General features: G+C 39.1%; 1 protein-coding gene across 2 annotated transcripts in view; it reads left to right on the top strand.

Moving 5' to 3' along the window:
* Nucleotides 1-20,750, top strand: part of LOC134351595 (IQ motif and SEC7 domain-containing protein 3-like) — a 422,303-nt gene extending 401,553 nt beyond the window's left edge. Inside the window, exons 13-14 of one of the 2 annotated variants that reach the window (XM_063057957.1) lie at nucleotides 2,928-2,974; nucleotides 14,803-20,750. In XM_063057957.1, coding sequence (XP_062914027.1) covers nucleotides 2,928-2,974; nucleotides 14,803-15,237 — 482 coding nt within the window. In that variant the 3' untranslated portion in view covers nucleotides 15,238-20,750. The remainder of the gene's footprint in view (nucleotides 1-2,927; nucleotides 2,975-14,802) is intronic. The other variant, XM_063057959.1, reaches the window with a different exon arrangement.
* Nucleotides 20,751-20,974: the final 224 nt, after the last annotated feature.

Raw genomic sequence — 20,974 nt, 5'->3', positions numbered from 1 at the left:
CAGAGACAGCTATAAATTTACCTTCGGTTACGTCCACACTACACCGGATAATTTTGAAAATGAAGCTTTTGCTCTTCGTTTTGACCTTCCATCCACACTGAAACGGCGTTTTCAGCCCCCAAAAATAGAGATTTTCAGAAACGGTCTCCAGAGTGAATAAATCTGAAAATGCCTAATATCTGTTGCAGTTTGTACGGGGTAACCGGAGCTTTTTAAAACCGCTGTCATGATGTGCCGCGACAGATGGCGGCAGCACGGCATTTCAATGTTTTATTATTATTATTACTACTTTATTGTCGCCAAACAATTGATACTAGAGCGTACAACCATCACAGTGATATTTGATTCTGTGCTTTGCAGAACCTAACAATTTCAGAACAGACGGCAACGAGACTGAAGCCAGAAGAGTTAGAAATGTACTCACCAAATACTTTGACCCATAGCTTACTGAATATATAAGTATACTCACTTTGCCCTGTTTTCTGTCCTTACTTGTATGAAGGTAAGGACAGAAAACACCCTCTGCCACCTCCAGTTTAAATTCCATGCGGAATATTTTGGAGGATCAAGAACTAAGAACCAAGAACCAAGGTGGTTTACCTATTTATGCAAGTACTTCTCTGACAATAGATGTGTAACAGCCTGATGTAACATTGTGTGGAAATACAAGATAACACTGATGCAGACATGTTTTTATACATTTAACAAGGTGCTTTATTAATGCAACAGAGTTAGTCAGTTTTTCAATGTTCGTCATCAGCTTGGTCATACTGTCCGTGAACTCCCTGTCCGTTGCCTCCATACGCTCCAGTATTTGTTTTTTTTCAGTTTTAAGTCCTCCTGCGCGAGAGCCAAGAGCAATTCCTTTTAACTTTTTCTACTCCGTAACTGGACAAACGCACACCAAGTATACCGTTTCCTCTTCGCCTGTTTTCTGTGTGTCCTGCGCATGCCCAGTAGGAGGAGATTCGCCCAAATATCCGTCTAATGTGGACAGAGATATTTTGAAAAACGCTTAGTGTGGATGCCTGTCGTTTTTACTTGAAACCGGCGTTTTCAAAATTATCTGGCGTAGTGTGGACATAGCCTTAGCAATTTAGCAATCATTTCAAGGGCAGATGTTGAATTGCTTTGACAAATCCATGAAACCATATTTGAATGCTGGCATTCTGACCCATGATGCCAGGAGTCTGAGCTTCTGCTACTGATGGTGCTGGAGAAGAAGCTGAGATTGGTGCTGCCATTTGACTCTGTGTGATGGTGGGGTCTGCAAACTTGTAAATGTAACTGACACTACCTCCATGCTGGAAAGCCTGACCTCAAGGGTCTATTACAAAAAACCTGCATGAGGCTGGAGCCATACAAACCCATTCTCTGCAAAACTGCATGCATGCATACATCCTTGCTCAATACACTGAATATGTCATTGTTAACAGCTTTTAGTGTTTTTGTGTAGGTCCTCGATTCAAGTTCCCATCTGAATGTTATGCAGCAGGAATGCACAGCCTTGCCACCAGCTCTCACGTTCTCCCCGGGCTGCAGCTCACTCAGGCCCAGTGATTCATTATTTGCAGATGCTATCTCAAAGCTGGCCATCACAGAATGAGTTGAGTCAGCATCTGAGCTGATGAAGCCATTGTCAGATTGGGTGATGGCGTGTCTTCTTCAACACTCTCTTGCAATTGAACCATTAGTGTGGAATGACTTCTATTAGTTTCAGGTTTCAGCCACAACATGCCTCTGCTGTAGTAGATACAGACTAGCTAACAAGTACTAGGTATCTTGAACTGATGCTTGGCCACAAGAATTTTAACCTTTTTGACCATGTCATAAAGTTGACAAAAATGTAAATAATATTAAGTATTCACTAAGATCATTAAAATGAACACAAGATATTTGTGTACACTGCTCTAGATCACACAAGGCTGGATTAATCATACATCATTATCTTCAGCCTATTTTCCAGTGTGGTCCAATTTGCCCATCTTAGTTCCTAAAATGGAACATTAGAGGAACAAGGGGTGGAGAGGTTACTATATAGTGCATGTTTAGTTATTTCATTTTGTGATACACTCACAAGAACTTATTTGACTCTGGTTTGTCTCAATGATGTACTTTTTACAATGAGCATTAAGGTCACTGACCTTATAACTTTGTACATAATCACTCATGCATATGGTGAGCAATGGAGATAATCTTTCTTCTCCGAGCCGGCCAGACATAAAAAACACATACCTTTGTCTGTGCAGTCTTTGTTGGAGATTTTTTTTTCGATAAGGCTTAAACAAAAGGAAGCCTTAGCTTAACTTGTAAAGAAAACACAGCAGGAGAATAAAATATGCATCCCTGATGGTCTGTACTAAAACTATATAATTTTTTAGAATTCAGTATTGGTGACAGTATTCCAATTTTTGAAAAAAGAACAATTTGTAAAAGGACTAATATAGAAAAAGTTACTTGGCTGAATTACTCACACTTCCTAAATATTAGGATGGGAGATACATATATATTGCCCTTTTATCATTACTGTATCTTAACAGTTTGTATTGGTTTTAATTGTTATTTAAAAATTGGCTGTCAGAAAAAAAACTTGTTTATGGTCCCTTTGGCATGATATATTGAATAGCTGCCAAATAACATTATGAATAGAAATACTGACTAGTAAATGATATGGTCATTCATGATGTCATTGAAAATGGACCAAAAATATGAGAACGTGGCAGGGACTGAGTGCCACAAGCAAATGTAAATGCTTTTCCAACCAGACCACTTAAAAAAAAAAGAAGGCACTGTCAATAAAACACAATCCCTTTAATATCTATTGGTGAAGATTAAGAAAGACTGGAGTACCACAACTCAGCTAGAATTCAGCACTACGGACAGCTGCATCTCAACTGATGTCAAAAAATGTATTCTTTGTTTTAAAGGCAAAAAAGAGTCTGGAGAAAACAAGACCACTAACAACGCTGTGGAGGTAAGACACTCCTGCTTTGGAATAGGTCTGTGTTTTTGCTTCATAGTTGCCTACAATTGAATTTAAAATCCACAGATCTGGCATGGTCCTTTAGTTCCTTTTAGGGCACATGAATGAATTTAGAACAATTAAGTCCTGAGATCATTAAAGCAAGGCATGTCAAAGCAAACAAAGAATCTGCATCAGTATTAACATCATTTATTTGTTTTCCTATTTCTGTTGATATTACTGAGCAATAATTGCTTAAAATAAATCAGGAGAGATGATCTAATGAAAACAAACTGTCCTCATTCTCTAGGAATTTATTGTCTCTCCCATTGCCTTCCAGCTTGGATTATTTATAAAGCTCTATATCACCTTCAGATTGTTTCTCCACTAACTGACTACTTATTCTGTCTTCTTTCTGTCACCTCCAGAAATTGCTAAAATTATTCCTTCTGTCTCCAGTTTTTGCTTTTCATTGCCAAAGGTTGTTTCCCTTTTGAAGAACTCTTCAATTTCCTTTCAAGCCACTAGTTCTCCCCTTTGTTTGGCTACTCCTTCTCCAATGTAATTCCTCAACTGTCTTTTAATTGTTTTCACTTTTCTACATTCTTATCTGCTCTGTGGCTTACTTCTTTGTTCAAATGATTTTTATCTTTCTCGACTTCCAATCCTTCCAGAATGATTGATTGTTTTATTTCATCTTTCCCCATTTAGAATCACAGACATACAGGACAGAAACAAAGTGTATTCTCCACTGACTCCACACCAACCATTATGTTTCTATTTAGTCTACTCCTGCACCAACACCATTTTGTCCTGCACATAATCTCCCCATATTAATTATTTTATCTCTACAGAATCTCTAAGCATCGCAAATCCTCATCTCTTTCCATTTGTACATCAGAACTTCCTTGCTTTACTCTGGGATGTGCAATAACCCATCCAGTGTTTTGCCAGTTTTCTTTGATACCCACTTCCTGGACATCATCCACAAGTTTCTTATGTTAGAGATTACTTTCATTTTCTTTCTTATGTATATAATGAGTTTTCTGTTGTCCTTTCTGCTCCTTTGAATGTATCTTGTATCCTCAGACTATTTTTGTTTCCTCCATTATCCCGCGAACAACTCCCACGTTGATTTAATTCTTGTTAACATCTATAATTTCTTCTTCATTTTCTCCTTAGTTTGTTTTTCTCATTGCATCAGTGTGGGAGTTCATTATCTGCTCTCAGATTGTTCTGACTCCCTTCTGTATTCAATGTTCCCCATCATTGTGGTTGTTTCTCCCTAATACTACTAAACTTCCTTCTCTCCTTAGTTGCAAGTTTCTCATTAAGCCTTAAGAATGTGCAGACTCCTCTTACTTTTTTTTCCACTTCGCCTTCTTTTTCTATACCCATTCTATTTTCTCCCCTGAACCACAGAGTAGATTTCTGTCTGCACAATATTTGCCAGCTCTTCTAGTTTAATTTTCAATTGTATTCTTCAATATTGCCAAATGTAGCAGAACAGATTGGCAGTTGATTAAACGACACTGGGCATATTTGCCTTTATGGCCGTGACATTGAATATAACACCACTGAGGTTGTGATGGAACTATGTAAAGTACTAGTTAGCTCACAGCTTCAGGTCACCAAATTACTGGAAGCATGTGTCAGCACTATAGAGGATGCAGAGGAATTTACAAACATATTGCAGGAGTTGAAGTTGGGATTTGCTTTTCTGAAATGAAGGGATCTGTGTAGAGAGCTAGTTGAAATGTATAAAATTATGAAATACTTATTCAGAGTGAATAGAAAGACATAGTTTTCATTGTCAGTAATTAGAAAATGTAGATTTAAGCTAATTCATAGAGGGATCAGTAGAAAAGAAAATCATCCAAGGGATAGGATCTTAGAACTGGCTGTCTGGAAGCAGAAACTCTCAATATTAAACAAGTAGAAGCACTTATTGAACTGTAATGTTGGGACTAAGTTAAAAGACTTTAGGTACGGAGTAGCCTAAATGTGTTTCGTTTACAGTAGACGTAATGAGCAGGATGGCCTATCTCTGTGCTACGTTTCCATGATGCTACGATTAATTTCTTATCAAATATATTCTCCCATATTTTGAGTTCAAATTAAACAAGAACAAAAGTTCATAAATTTAAATAAGTGATTAAAATGAAATTAGAATGAGCAATGTGAAATAAAGTTATTCATTAAAAGATTGAGCAACATTTGGGTTGACCAGCCAAACAGAACAGTGAAAAGAATAAACAACATTTTAGACTATCTTCCAGTCATCTTTCAGGTTATATCTTTTTGCCACAGTGCTTTCTCTACCTTCACAATTCGATCACATGTTTTTGATTATTTGGTCACTTACGCAACTTCTTTCATTATTAATAGTTTTCTGCTTGCTTAGTTTGCTTTGATCTAATGCTTGTCTATCTTGATTTGTCCACTTTCTTCTTAACTTTAGACAGTTTTTTGTTACTATCCCAATGTTCTCTTCCTTAGTTATTTTAATTAAGAGGATTGAAGACATTGTCTTCCGTCCCCACTTCTTTCCCTACTACTGCTTTCATTTTTCTTGGGAACAGTCAAAAACAGAAACAGGTTGCCTGAAATTTCAGTGTCCTTCAAAGTTTGCACATTAAAAGCAAGTTCACAAATTTTCCACCTAGTTTATATTCCCAAACGCTGCTGAAATTCATCAGAGCCTTTATTACTTTGGACAGGTTATTTAACCACGTTCCAACCTGGCCTCCATCTTCCACTCTCGATTATCAAAGCACCAAAAGCACTGCTGTCTGCAAACAAATTCAGCATAAATTCCGTTCACCTTTCATCAGCGTGCTAACTGGCGTACACTGCTGATTTGATAAGGAATGCTATGATTCTAAAATACTCTGATTTCAGTTTTTTTCACTCCCTAAGTCTGTAAGTATTCTCTGACCCTACAACCCTCTAACACATCTGTGGTCCTCCTACCAAGGCCCCTCATACACCTCTGAATCGAATTGGTCCATCGTCAGTGCTGTACTTTCAGATGCAATTCCCTCCTAAAACATCTCCATCTCTCTAACTTCTTCTGTTCTCTGAGATGTTTCATCAAAACCATAGATTTTCCCATCTCCTCTCTAATTTAGGTTGATATTACTCCAAAGAAATGTCTGGGATGTCGTGTAAAGGGCATTCTACAAGTACAAATGTGTTACTATTACTCTTGACTTTGCTGGGTGCTCTCTCCAATGCTTTCACTGTATTCTCTGCTTCTCTGACATAGAATTGCTTGTTTCTCTGCCACCCTCTCGGTCTCTTTCCTTTTCCTTGTCTCTCTTTAAATACTCCCAACACTTTCTCTGCCCTCCTTTCTCTCTTCTCCAATACCTGTTTCTTTTTGAAAAGTGCTTTTTTCTGTTTTGGTCCTGAGGAAAAGAAGATCATGCAGGATTACTTTGTCAAATAGTTAGGTTTTGGAAGCATTGCGTTTTGTATATATTTGCAACATTTTAAGAATAGCCTGATGAGTAGAGAAATGGGGGAAATTAAAGGAGAAAATAAAATGAAAAAGCTATTTCTTCAAAGCTGTAATGTCCTGCTGAATTTTATGCTGAGTCACCTAGGTAGCATTTCTCAACTAATGTCTTATTATCTTCATAGAATGGGAAAATGTCTGTCCACAAGAGGCTACAAATGAGCTTATAATAACATTCAGAATAATGACTTACCATCCTTCCTTTTCATTGAATCAAAACTTCCTTCTTTATGCAGCATTCACCCAGTTCATCTTGGATATGACCATTGTAAGCATGTAGATGTCTACATCTTAGAACAATTGAACATGATCAAAACTTCCTTCTTAATGCAGCATTCATCCAGTTCATTTTGGATATGACAATAGTAAAGTTGCAGGTGTCTACACCTTAGAACAATTGAATGTAGGAATTGGGAGCAGAGGAATGAAAAGGTCCTTTCAGTAGGCTCCTTCATTCTGTAAGGGCATGGCTCATTTCACATCTAATCTATATTTTCCTGTGGTATCCCCATATTTTATCCAACTCTAAAATTAGATCTTCAACAATTAAGTATTGCAATGTCTCTGTCAGTTAGAAGTAATTTGATAATTTTATGCAACAAATTTCTTAGAACTTCATAATTATTCCTAATGTAAAATATCTTTTCAGAAAAATGGATAATATTTATCCATTCTGTAAATTATTCAAAAAGGAAAGATAAAAAAAGTGAGTTAGTAATTGATAACATTGTAGGTTGCCCAACAGAGGGAAGGATTGCAGCAGAGTGAGCTCTGTGTTCTCACGATTTGCCCAGTGTTATATTCACAGAGCAGCCACTCCTGGCAGTTCCAAACACAGCCTGCCTGAAGGTTTTGTGCAAACTCCCAGAAACAAATGCTAAAATGCTCAGGAAAATATCATGTTCACCAGATCAGCAGATGGGACAAATAATCGGATCATAAAAGGTATTTTTCACCAGGGGCTACCAGTAGGCCAACTGTAGTAGGACAAAAGTATATCCTTTTTTTTCCAGAAAAAGTTCCAGAAACCTACTGAGATCCAAACAACCAGAATCCCAAGAAGATCTGGGTTCAGAGAACCCATTTCAATACAAATGTACAGATATTATCTATTAGTAAAAACAAGAAACTCCTTTTGGCTGGCACTCAGGCTGGGGACCTGAAGATTCTCCTGCCTCACATTCCAAAATGCATTCCTTCACACACTTGTCTGAGGCTTTACAACATCTGCTTTTAATCAAGCACCACACATGGAGAAGTTAGGAGATCAGGACAAAGTATTGTCAGGAGATTACTTATTGGAGTAGGAGGGAAGCCAGGATTAGAGGATAGAACAAGAAAGGGTACGTGAAGGAGAAAATTCTTGGATTGTCGTGATATGAGGAGAGAGGATTAGACCTAATGGAGAGGATGATGGAGTTGCATGGTTTGGGGTGAATATGAGATTGTGGATGAAGTGAGATTGGAGGTGGGTGGAAGGAAAGAGATCAGGAAGGTGACTGGAGATTGGAATAAGGGGAGAGGAATCTGGAGAGGAAGGACAGAAGAATGTTCTCAACTTGACTGAAGAAACTCATCCAACCATGTATAAGATGTGCCTGGATAGTGAGATATTACTTTTACAGTAATAGCATGCATGTTTCTTTTATATTTCTGATGTATTTTTACGACCATTCAATGTTTTGCTTCATTACAAGGAATCTCTGCACAAAGCTTGTTCTTCTCTGATCCATTGTCGCCTACAGATTTAGTTTAGGAAGTAATCTCCTCCTAAGTCACTATTAAATCCCCATCACTTTTTGAGGCATTTCTCCTTTCCCTGTACACAAGAGGAGAGATAGAGTTGGCAATATCCCACTGATTCTGTTTCCATGGTATATCACAATGTGCTGAGTGTATCGATTGCTGCTCACTGTTAGGTTCTCCTGACACTCCTTTTCAATTTACCAATACCTTGCACTGCATCACTTTGTCACATTCATTGCCAAATACTCCCTCAAATGTCCTTTTGAATACCAGTGGTTTTCCACAAAACCAAGTGAGCCTCACCAATTCATCGCGTGGAAGATTGTTGTGAATGGTGATGGCTTGAATTCGCTGCAGCAAAGAAGTCAGATGACTTGCAATATCTGTAATGTGCTTGTTAAGGTAATTTTGTCATCCTGCACCCTCAGTTGAGAAGAAATGCTGAAAATGAATGCAGATGGTGGAAGACTTAAGACACACACCACCTATCTTTTAACCATTTCCACACTGGATCCTTAATGTGACAGACATACGTGTCTCAAGTTTCAATCCTTTATGTGATAGTGAAGCAATAACTGTCTATCCAGCTATGAAATTGGAGCAGCACAAAGGCAGAGTTACAGTCAGGAAGGTTTTCCCAATATTTCTGCAAATATCAGAGGAAATGTGTGGAAATCTACAAGAGGTTTCTCCTGAAAATATGGTGGGAAATTGGGAGAACCCACATTACTAGTTATGGCCACACTTTTTACTATTGTTAAATAAAAATGATGAACAAATTCTGACTGTGGCATCACAATCTGCTTGCATGTAACAAAGAGCGAAAATCACAATAGCAAACCATTAAACTTAGTTTTGCCTGTGATCATTTCATTTCCATACTTCCAGCCCTTGCACATTTTTATCAGAAGCTAGAGATGGAAATGGGTGCCCTGCATGGTTCTGTATGATGGGACGGGCATTTGTGTTTCTCCTTAAACAATCTATTTGAATGGTTGTTAAATGAACAAAATAGAGCTTGAAACAAGCATAAGTCTGGCTATGAATTCAAAGTCATATCAGGCATAGGAGGAAAATAGAAAATACTGAAAAGGAGGGAAGGGAAAAAAGTTAGAAAGCAGTCTTCATTTTTATAATCCCTAATATTAATTAAAAATATTGCACTTGTAATAATTCATTTGCAGTGTCAAGAGGGGTAAAAAGCAGTGATTGACACTACCCATGTCATTAAGAATATACTTCCATCGAAATAATGTGATTTAACTTTCTGTGCCAAGATTACTTCACCTCTCCTATGTAAGTGTAGCAAGTTCATGCTGCCGCCTGCATTTGAATGAGCTGTGAAGTAATGAATCTTCAGCAGAAAATTGTTGACTTCGGGATCTAATTGTATGTCTGCCCTTGACTGAAGGTGCCATTACGTTTGCACAGGGCTCTGTTAGCCTTGCCATTACCATGGCAGAAATTTTTGAACCAATTTCGTGGCAGGGCAAAATTGTGACTGGTCCTGCCATCTGAAAGAAAGTACAAATGGGACTTCATATGCCTGTGAGCTTCAAAGTGACCTGTGACGATAACTAACGATATTGATATTGATTATGTTGAGCAGTTGTAAAAAAGCTGTTTAGATGTAATAAGTCATGGTGTTCCTCAGGAAATGAAGACAGACCAAAGCTAAATCTAGCTGCGTTTCACTGAATCAGTGTGGACAGGTGTAGATACAGAGCACAGCCTCTCTCATGGTGATTTGCACTCAATACTTGCAGCTTCTTCTCTAGCCTATTACCTTGTTCAATTGTGCTGGGAATATCCTACATTAAACTAAGCAGCAAAGAGAAACTAGGTGGAATTATATACTTGCATCTATCTTCATAAAGCTTTCATGCCCGTTAAAAAAAGTGCCACACAAGCTTTGGGTGGGTCATTGCCAGGAAAGTCTCCTCTACACTGATTCAGTACAGGTGTGAGCGGAAGGTGAGGGATACAGGGCTGGGACAGGGACAGGACTGTTGACCACAATGTTGTCAGGGTATATCTTACTACCCAATTCCCGCCAACACCATCCTAAATGGGAACCAACCTTTTCAGAGGATATTGTTTGTTGACCTTTAATGCACAAATCAGAGTTTCTACAGACAGAATAAACAGGAGAAAACAAAAAATGCTCAATGTATTCAGGTTTCTGGCTTGAGGAGGTTCAAGTACATCAGTGATAAAATATTTTGATGCTCTAAGGAAGCAGGAATATTCTTGAGAGTTCCACAGTTATAATATGTGTTCCCACTTCCCTGTACACACCCAAAAGAGTGCCTAAAGATGGGCCTGGCTGCATTTGGGTTGACATACAATCTGCTCCATACTGTTCAATCATATTTATTTTAAATTATCCGTTCATGGGTTGTTAAGCCACACTAATTGCCTCTGAACTGAGCAGGTAGCAGAAACACAGTCACATATCACAAGCTCCATTCCTGTCACATTGCACACTCACCAGTAGGCTTACCAACAGGACCATAGCATCTGTCATGCGCTTGGCCCTGACACACCTACAAGACAAGGACACTTATGTCAGAATGCTGTTTCTAGATCTCAGTTTGGCATTCAACACTGTTGTCCCACAGACCTCCTCGGTCTAAGTACGCCTGGGTGTTGGACTTCCCAATCAACTGACCTCTGGTAGTTAGGATGCACAACTATGCCTCCCTCCCCATCGTCCCAGGTCCCCCCAGGGCTCTGTGCTGTGTCCATTACTGTACACTCTGCTGACAGATGACTGCACGGCCAAACACCCAATTAGTCACACTGTCAAGTTCGCCGATGACACGACAGTGGTGGGGCTCATCACCAACAACTATAAGATGGCCTACAGAGAGGAGGTGGAGGAGCTTGATGCTTGTTGCAAGGCAAATAACCTCTTTCCTAATGTCAACAAGACAGAAGAGATCATTATCAACTTCAGGACAACTCACACCACTCCCACACCTGGTGGCACAGCAGTGGAAACTAAGAGCAGTTCCAAACTCCTGGGAGTGCACATCTCGCACAACCTCTCATGGTCCCAGAACTCATCCTACACAGTGAGAAAAGCTCACCAACGCCTCTCCTTTCTGAGGAGGCTGAAGAGAGCTGGTCTGCGCACAGCAAAACTCACAGCATTCGATGGATGAGCAGTAGATTCAACATTTAAGATTGTCTAATGTCATCCCCTGTGTACAAGTGTAAAGGAGGAAGAAATAATTGTTACTCTGGATCTGATGCAGCACAAAAAAAGATGCAAAGATAAAGAATACGACAATAGTAATAACATAATAATAAGCACAATATACTTAAGACAGCATATTTACATGGATTGATTGTCCATAAAGTGAAGCTAGGCACAGATGTGTCTGTACATGAGGTGACTAACAGGAAATAAAGTAGTTATGGTTTAGGGCTGGTTAGTAGCTGGAGATGTTGGTCAGCCTTACTGCTTCGGGAAAGTAACTGGTTTTGAGTCTGGTTTTCCTGGCTGGATGTTACATAGATTGGAGAGAGTGGGATCCTTCATTACGTTACTGGCCCTTTTCAAAGATTCAAAGTATATTTATTATCAAAGTATGTATGCAGTATACAACCCTGAGATTCATCTTCCCACAGGCAGCCATAGAAAACGCCATGGAACCCCTTCAAGAAAATGTCAAACACCCGACGCACGAGACAAAAGAACAAATTGAGTAAAGAGCAAAAAGCAAGTGAACAAAATATAGAATATTGAATATCACACCAGTAGTGATCAGTTTAGCTCTGTTCAACACCGCACCACTAATTGGCATCTTTCTGTATGTATGTCCTTGATGGTGGCTAGGCTGGTACTGGTGATGCATTGAGGCTAGGCTGGGACTGGTGATGCATTGGGGCTAGGCTGGTGCTGGTGATGCATTGGGGCTAGGCTGGTACTGGTGATGCATTGAGGCTAGGCTGGTACTGGTGATGCATTGGGGCTAGGCTGGTACTGGTGATGTACTGGGGCTAGGCTGGTACTGGTGATGCATTGGGGCTAGGCTGGTACTGGTGATGCATTGAGGCTAGGCTGGTACTGGTGATGCATTGGGGCTAGGCTGGTACTGGTGATGCACTGGGGCTAGGCTGGTACTGGTGATGCACTGGGGCTAGGCTGGTACTGGTGATGCATTGGGGCTAGGCTGGTACTGGTGATGCATTGGGCAGTTTTGACTACCTATTGTCGAGCCTTCCTGTCCTCTGCAGTGCAGTGTCCGTACCGTGCAGTGATGCAGCTTGTTAGGATGTTCTCTACTGTGCATCTGTAAAATGACGTGAGTATGGATATGCGTAATCCAGCTGTCTTCAGCCTCTTTGGAAAGTAGAGGCATTGGTGAGCTTTCCTGACAGTGCAGGATGTGTTCTGTGACTATCAGAGGTTGTGTGAGATGTGCACCCCCAGGAGTTTGAAGCTGCTCGCAGTTTCCTCTGCTGATGCAAAGGGAGTATGAGTACTGTGAGTTCTCCTGAAGCCAGTAACTATCTCCTTTCTCTTGTTGATATTAAGGAAGAGGTTATTTGCCGTGGCACCAGACCTACACCTCCTCTCTGTAGGCTGTCTCATCATTGTCGGTGATGAGCCATAACACAGTTGTGTCATTGGCAGACTTGGCAATGTGATTACTCGGGTGTTTGACCGTGCAGTCCTGTGTGAGCAGAGTGCACAGCCCTCAGGGTGGGGGCACCCATCTTGTGAATGATGGGGTAGAAGGAGTGATTGTGCATCCTGACTATCTGTGGTCTGTTGGCTTGAAGGCGCAACACCCAGTTACACAGTGGTGTATTTAGGCCACTGTAGGTGGGTCAGCGTCAAGTGCATGACAAGGCATGTGGGCAGAGTCCTTCTTACATCTACTGCTGTTACAGAGTGTGGCTACTCACCTGGGAGAGGGGTAGCTTTTGTGGCCAGTATTGTTAGTAGCATCCCAATAAGCTGCAACACCGTACGGTATGGAATCTGCACTGCGGCAGACAGGCAAGGCCTACAACACGTAGTCAAAACTGCCCACAGCTTCGGCAGCAGTAGCCTACCCGCCATCAAGGACATACCATGTTCAAAGGTTTCAAAGGTACATTTAATGTCAGAGAAATGTATACAATACACCTCCTGAAATGCTTTTTCTTTACAACTGTCCATGAAAACAGAGGAGTGCCCCAAAGAATGAATGACAGTTAAATGTTAGAACCCCAAAGTTCCCTCCCAGCTCCCCTCCTTCCCGCGCGTAAGTGGTAGCAAGCAACAATCCCCTCTCCCCCCACTGGCAATAAAAAAGCATCAGCACCCATCACCGAGCAGTCAAGTGTGCATCAAAGCAACAGAAAATACACAGACTTGCAGTACCCTAAAGACTACTTGTTCACCTGATGTTTGACATACCACAGGCTCTCTCTCTCCCTAATAAGGGAGAAAGAGGTGTCTGCGTTTCATATATATATATACATATACACACACATTAAAGTGCCAGAAAAGGGCCAGTAACATCATGAATGATCCCACCCACCATGCTCATGGACTGTTTATCCCGCTCTCATTAAGTAGGAGGCTACATAGCATCCACACCAGGACCACCAGACTTAAAAACAGTTACTTTCCTGAAGCAGTAAGGCTGATCAACACATCTATGAACTAACTAAGAGTAACTAAGTCGAAGTTACTCTGGAGGTACACAGCAATATCAGTATCATTTTCAACAATATGGTGGCAGCTGGTGGGTTAAACTCAAACTGATTTATTAAGCAAAGAACCTTTAAGGAGGGAGCAAGGGAGGGAGGGAGATGGAGAGATGGAGATGGGGAGGTATGGGGGGAGAGAGAGAGAGAGAGAGAGAGAGTGAGAGAGAGAATGAGAATGTATCTCTCTCTAGAAACAAGCAGGCAGCTTCAATGAAAGAAATACTTTCTGGAAGTTACTCCATAAAAATCTTTAGCAATTTATTCAAAGGGTGTTTAGTTACATACTGTAGAGCTTTATGGAAAATCACTGATTATTACAAAAGTCATGTATATTACTGTAACAACAGGTGCACCAGAGTACTGTGGTCAAGGTCCCCTGCAGTGCTCTAAAAGGAACATTATGCCGCAAATGTCACGGTTGCACATTCCTTGATACAGATCACGATGGTGTTCGAAGGGTGACTCACGACAGGAATTGGCTGGTTGAATTGTCTGAATGATACAAAGTGCACCGAGACTGGTCGCTATCATATCTCACTCATGGAAAAAAATATATATTTTCAACTGAATTACACTGTGAAAGAACATCAGTTGAACTTCCAGTCTATACACCGCTCACTTTTCGTGACAGAAGCTCTTTCTTATACTGTGGACAAAAAGAACTCTCATTTGGGTGATAGAAGAATACTGTTTCAGATTTATGAAGTCAGGAAACATTTCTGAAACAATTTTGAAGTACATTGTAATGAAATTCCTTAAGATAATTAATAGCTTTTCTTTTCAGTACACTATCTGAAAACAAATGTAATGTGTGAAGTAATTAACATTGAAAGTAACAAAGCATTGACTATTTCTAACCTAGGTATCAATTCACAACAGGCTTCAAGCCTACCAGCACAATTCAGCGGGGAACCAGGAATGTGCAGTCCAGCAAAGTACCCTCCTTAACATCAAGCAAGAAAACTCAGCAGCTCCAGAAGCTGTAGAACATCTCCCTGAAACGTTACTCCAGTGCCAACAGATTGTGAATGTCATTGTGCTCCCTGTGAAACCTGTCAAGCTGGAGAGCCCTCAGAATGAGACGCCGACTCATCAAATGGGAACAGATACCAACTCCGCCTGCTCAACGCCTCAGAAATTAATCGAAGACAGGCTACAAGGAACTCCTGTGAAAGCCGGTCACCAGCCCCCTCTGCCACCTCCACCTCCACCGTACAACCACCCTCACCAGTATTGTCCTCCCAATCCTTTTGTACACAGACGCAGATATTCTAGTGGATCACGCAGCTTAGTGTAACTTTAAATCGCACAATTTTAAAGCCAGAGTAAGTGTATTTTTGATTCACAGGCCTATTTCTAATTTGCCTTTCATAAGTCCTCTCCCTATCACGTAAATGGCAATTTTGTCGTTCTTTGGTACATTGACTAAAGGAGAAATCATGGTGAATATTTTGCCAATAATGTTTTATTGTCTGACCAAAGTTATCTCCTCCTTATCTTCTGACCTGCTTTGTTTTAAATTTAATGTCAGTCAAGAAGTTGGGCTTGTCATTATTTATGCTGATTCTGTGCATAATGCCAATAGTCAGTTTATCCACTGGAAGACAAGAGTTGAGAAGTCTATGTAGTGTTCCCTCTTTTCTCTCCCTCTATTCACTCAGTGACTTGCTGAAACCTGAGAAAGTCAGATCGGGACAATTCACTGTCCTTCCATGATTATCCAGTACTTTGGGTTTGTTACTTCAATATCATTTCACATTTCTTCAAATCTTCAATCTATTGTTTGGTAATGTTGAACTAATGACCGTGGTTATCTTAAATTTATTTCATTATGTTTCTGTATGCTGCTAGAAAATTTTGGGGATTAGCTCCCAGAATTGATCAGTCAGCCTTCAGCAGAGAACCTGTCAAATCAACAATAGACTTATTCTGGCTTGAAGACAAACTGACTTTACAATTATTGACAACCAGTTTTCTAGTGATTTGGTGAATATTTGATTGATGAAAATTGTGTATCTTTGGACATCAAGGACACAGTTTTAATAACTTAATTTCTAAATTATAAATCTCACCAAATTTTAAGGCAGTTTGATAGAAGCATTTCAACTTTATTGTAGATAACTCAGATCCACCAGTTACATTTTCCTTCATTCCCATTGCTGTTAATAGGCTTTTGGTAGATTAAAGAAAATGGAATAGGTTTTTATATTGAGTTTTCATGCACAGATGTTTTTAAATGTAACTGAATTTATAGATCACTTTAGTTTAGAATAGGTCTTCAAAAATTTTATGTTTTCCTTTGTCATTAGAATACTTCACTCATCATGACAGCAAATATATTTAATGCAACAGAAGAGTAACACTACATGATAAATTATTTTGTTTCAAAGAAAAGTGGGAGAAAGAAGAAGTTGAGAACAGAGATTCTGCAGAGTATTCCAGGAATTTTATAGTTAATTCCATTTTTATTGAGGTGGTAAGTTGCATTGAGAAAAGATGTTGTCAGTCAGAGGGGCATAATGTTCTCTAGAAATATACTTACTCTGTTTGTCATTGCTCCCAGTTTTCTTCTGGAGGATGTTCCTTAAACTAGCTCTGCTCAGATTTGACTTAACAAATTATTCTGTATAATTGTTTAAAAAAAAGAACACTAAGGTAAAGATCATCCATGCACTCTGTTAAGTGATTCGTCATCTTGTTAGTTTTGGACATAAGTCTGATTGGTCCAATAATGCACACTTTTCATTGAATCACAATTCTCTCAATAAATGGCACCTAAAAAATTTCAATATATAATCAATATTTTGTGATATATTTCAGTTCATTGTGTGATAGGATAGATTGTGTGCTTGTCAGTCACCTTTAGGGAATATGACTTACATTAAAGCTATTATTTATTAATGTATGTAATATTTATTATAACAGAAAGAAAAGATATTTTAAAATTTCACTGTGGCATATTATTGTATTATTTAGAACATTTCACGTTGTACATTCACAGGATTTCTTGTTGCAAGTTTAAAAAGACCATGCTTGAATTTTGTGGTACAATAGTCAGACTTTTCAATAGGATTTGAATTTAAAGACAACCCATACATTAATTGTTGCCACTCATAAAGTGCTGGTATGGTGAATATCTGATTGATAGTGTGATCAAGGGGTTTAAGTATGTTGGACTATTCTGTGGGATGTTACGGTTTCAATTAGGTTGCTACCTCTGATGTGGCATAATTTGTAAACCAGCCAGAAAGTGTTAGCCACCAAAATGTGCTCCAACTTCTTCAAAGTGCAGTAGCAGGAATTTTAACAATGCTCCAGGTGGCAGTTCCCAGTGCAGACATCATCTTATTTACCAGGGTGACGTCTCCTTCCAAGCCAAAGCTTCAATCCTATCTTGGCCATTGTGGAGATTCTTTAGTGCCCAAAAGCAGAATTTCACTCTCTTTAATGTAGACTCAGTGACTTTGTAAGCTCCTCTCCATAAAATAAAATTACATACCTAATGCCCCTTTAGATTTATTTTGGTGAATTTTTTAATTTGTATTTGAATTTTGTTTGGATTTACCATTTTAAGTCTAGACTTCCAAATAGATGCAGAACAATTGAGCACCTTATTGTAAATTGTCCCATGATTAGGCTAGGGTTATATAGGTGGGTTATTGAGTGGTGCGGTTCGGAGGTGGGAGGGGGGCAGAAGGCTTGTTGTCGTTGTGTCACTAAATAAATAAATAAAACAACGAATAAAAACTTGACTCTGAGCCACATCAGAAGTTGTCAGAGCAGATGCTGAAAAGCTTGGTCAAAGATGATTGTTTTAAGAACAACTTAAAGGAATAAATAGAGCTTTTGAAGTAAAAAAATTAAGAAGGGAAGTCTTACGCTTACAGCCATAGCAGCCGAAGGCAGAACATCGAAATGAGGAGAAATTAATTTGAGGGCCCAGAAGGTTATAAGAAAGGGATTACATACATGAAGACGGGTGAGAGGGATGGAGGAATTTGAAAACATGAGTGAAAGATTTAAATTTGAGGTACTCTTGAAGGAGACACCTAAGTAAATCACGAAGTGTGTGAGTAATGGGTGACTGGGATTTGGTGTTCAGGAAAAGGTGAGCAGCAGAACTTTAGATGGCTTAGCATTTTGCTGGTAGAATAAGGTAGCCCATCTAGAAGTGCACTAAAGGGAGTTTCAAATGAATGAAGGCCACGTTCAATGACTTAAGGGAGCTGGAAATAGATGGTCTTCGAAATAGCACAGATATAAAGTCCAAAGACAATCTCAGAGGCAACTCTAATACCAAGGTATCAGTAGAATAATTATTTCAGCTAGTTTTCTGGACAGCAAAGTGTTATTGGTCAAGGGACAGAATTTAAGGGAGCAACTGAAAATAATTGCTTTGGTTATCTCAATATTTATTTGCAGGAAATGCTAAGGAAGGTTAAGTTGAGTGCATTAAGGAACTCAAAAAGTAGAAGCAAATAGAACCAAAATATCTTCAGTTTTAAGTTGTCTTCATCACTTTGTGACATCAGGGATTATGAATACACTGCCTATGCATTGGCGTCTGTAATTAGACCCTAGGGAATGGAGTTTATGAGGTAGAATGTGTTGATATTTAATAAATAAGCCACTGAAACAAGTATGATTATACTTTTTCCATATTTCAAATGTCTTCTTAATTTATGAAGCATACTCTTGCACCTGAAAGCACTTTTAATGGAACGTTTTTGAGTGCTTTGTTTACAGAATTGTGTAAAGTGACGATGTAAAATAGGATGATTGTATTCATAATAGAGAATTTACTGTTTTAGAAATTAGTAAATATTTTCAAAGTTTGTTTTGCCTTCCTTGGAGGAGAAATAGCACAGAATCATCCGTTGGTTTCTGTAATGTTTGCGGGTATCCTTATATTTTTAAAGAAAATGTGCATTTAAAGAAAAAGAAAATACATGTCTGTGAGATATGTTCTGTTTTGCAGCAGATGGAAGTGCTAGGGTACAGCATCAATGAAGAAGAGCGAAAGTAAACACCCATTTGGTTACCAAGGGGTTACTCAGCACTATCACAAGGAATGCAACATTCAACAACAGCTGCAAATATAGGTTGAGTTTATACCTGAGCAGATGTCATAATGTGTAAAGAGTCCAAAACTAAAAAGAGATGTCTAATGTATCTGGATTGGGAAATTAAGGGGCATCCAGGATTCAGTGCTTGGGAAGAGGCACATCATCTGTATCAAACATTTGGAGGGAATACGTCATCCCTCACCCTCACACTCGCTCTCTTCCCTTCCAGAGGGTGACTGTTTTGTGCTGGGTAACATTCATAATGTGTATTTAAATGTATAAAATTACTGTTGGCAGGAATAAAATCCAATTCCCATCAGTGATAGTAAATGTATTCATTCAGTCCAGGTGGAAAATTTGGGACAAAGGTATAAATCAGCTGTGTTGTGTGTAGATAAAATTGAAGTCTTTTTTTTCTGAAATTAAAACTGACTTTATTTGATAGCTGGTCTTGTTGCAATTTTGTCTTAATAATTGAGTAGGGTGGGAGTTGTAAAAATACCGTCAGTTATTGAATTGTGCTTCCTAATTTAGGCAGCAAATGTGTTTCAGTCATATATTACTGCTTATAAAGCAGATCAGCTTAGAAACTGAGTTGATTAAAAATACATTCTAGAAATAAATGCTGTTCATTGTAAAGATTCCTATTCTTTTGGAGGCCATGGCAATCTGTAAGCTGCATGGTCTGTGAGGCAAAGATAAAGGCTGAACCCACTCCGTCTTGCTTTCCTACCTATTATAAGAATTAGAAGCCCAGAGATGAAGGGCAGGAAGCAGCCCCTTACATATTAAAGTACTCTTTCCTGAAACTGCCTCCAGTGAAAGCAAATAAATATTTTAATATAGAGGCTGGACAGTATAGTAGGTCGCATCTACGAAGACAACTCTCCTTTCATCTTGGGTCCATACACTGATAAAATGATCTTTTTCTTCCCTTTATAAACTCTAAGGATCTAAAGAAACTGGTTTAGTGCAAGATAAACTTAAAGGTTACGTACAGAATTTTAAAACACTATTTCTCATTACATAACAAAGATTGTTTTAGCAGTATTACCCCAGGGGCTTCCACAACAAATGAGAGAGAATATACAACTCTTCCTTTGCCCTGATGAAAGTCACTGCTGACAAAGACCAGCAAGTCAGAGGTTATTTTCTGTTTTCAATCAATCCCTCTCTCTTCATGACACTATTTCTGGCTTGTCCATCAGCTTTATGGACTATCGGAGACCCACATGTGCAATATCACTAAATGGTTAGTTATGGGTTAATTTCTTACTGCTCAGAAGGATAAGTTAAGCCAAAGATCCTAGGAGATACAAAATACCTTGTACTACTCAATGACATTGAACTAATAGGGCACTGCACCAGAGATAACAAGCATTGCTCCACTACTTGACACATGCAGAAATAAATCAGTCAGTGTAAAGTGGGGAGTATTTCTAAACATTTTGGGGTTTTAATTATAAGGTTTGCAGTTACACGAAATGCCTGTGGCATGAAAAACTTGGTATTGATGTTTGAAGAATATCTTCACGGTACATGGTTCTTTCCTGCTCAGACACGCCATAGTAACCACGGGGTCCAGAGATATGAAATGATTTGAAATATTGTTAAGTGATCAAACCACTGCTGCTCTGTTGTGTATCTCCTATTGGTTGTGAAAACATTTCCCTTTATTACCTTTATCCAACTTGTTAGACATTTGCTTTATGAAATATTTATGTTTCAATAAAATATATACTTAATAGAGACAACTAAATATCTGTTGTTTGATTATGCGCAGTGAATATTATCGCTTAGTGCAGCTGAGGCTTTATCAAGGATTAGTGAGACAACATGTGGATTATTGTTAGCAGTTTTGGGACCCATATTGAAGAAAAGATGTGCTGGCGTTGGAGAGGGTCCAGAGGAGGTTTACAAGAATTATCCTGGGAATGAAAGGGTTAATGCATGAGAAGAATGAGGGGG

The sequence above is a fragment of the Mobula hypostoma genome, chromosome 9 (assembly GCF_963921235.1).
Source record: "Mobula hypostoma chromosome 9, sMobHyp1.1, whole genome shotgun sequence".
NCBI classification, from domain to species: Eukaryota; Metazoa; Chordata; class Chondrichthyes; order Myliobatiformes; family Myliobatidae; genus Mobula; species Mobula hypostoma.
This window is presented reverse-complemented; position numbering and strand designations above follow the sequence as displayed.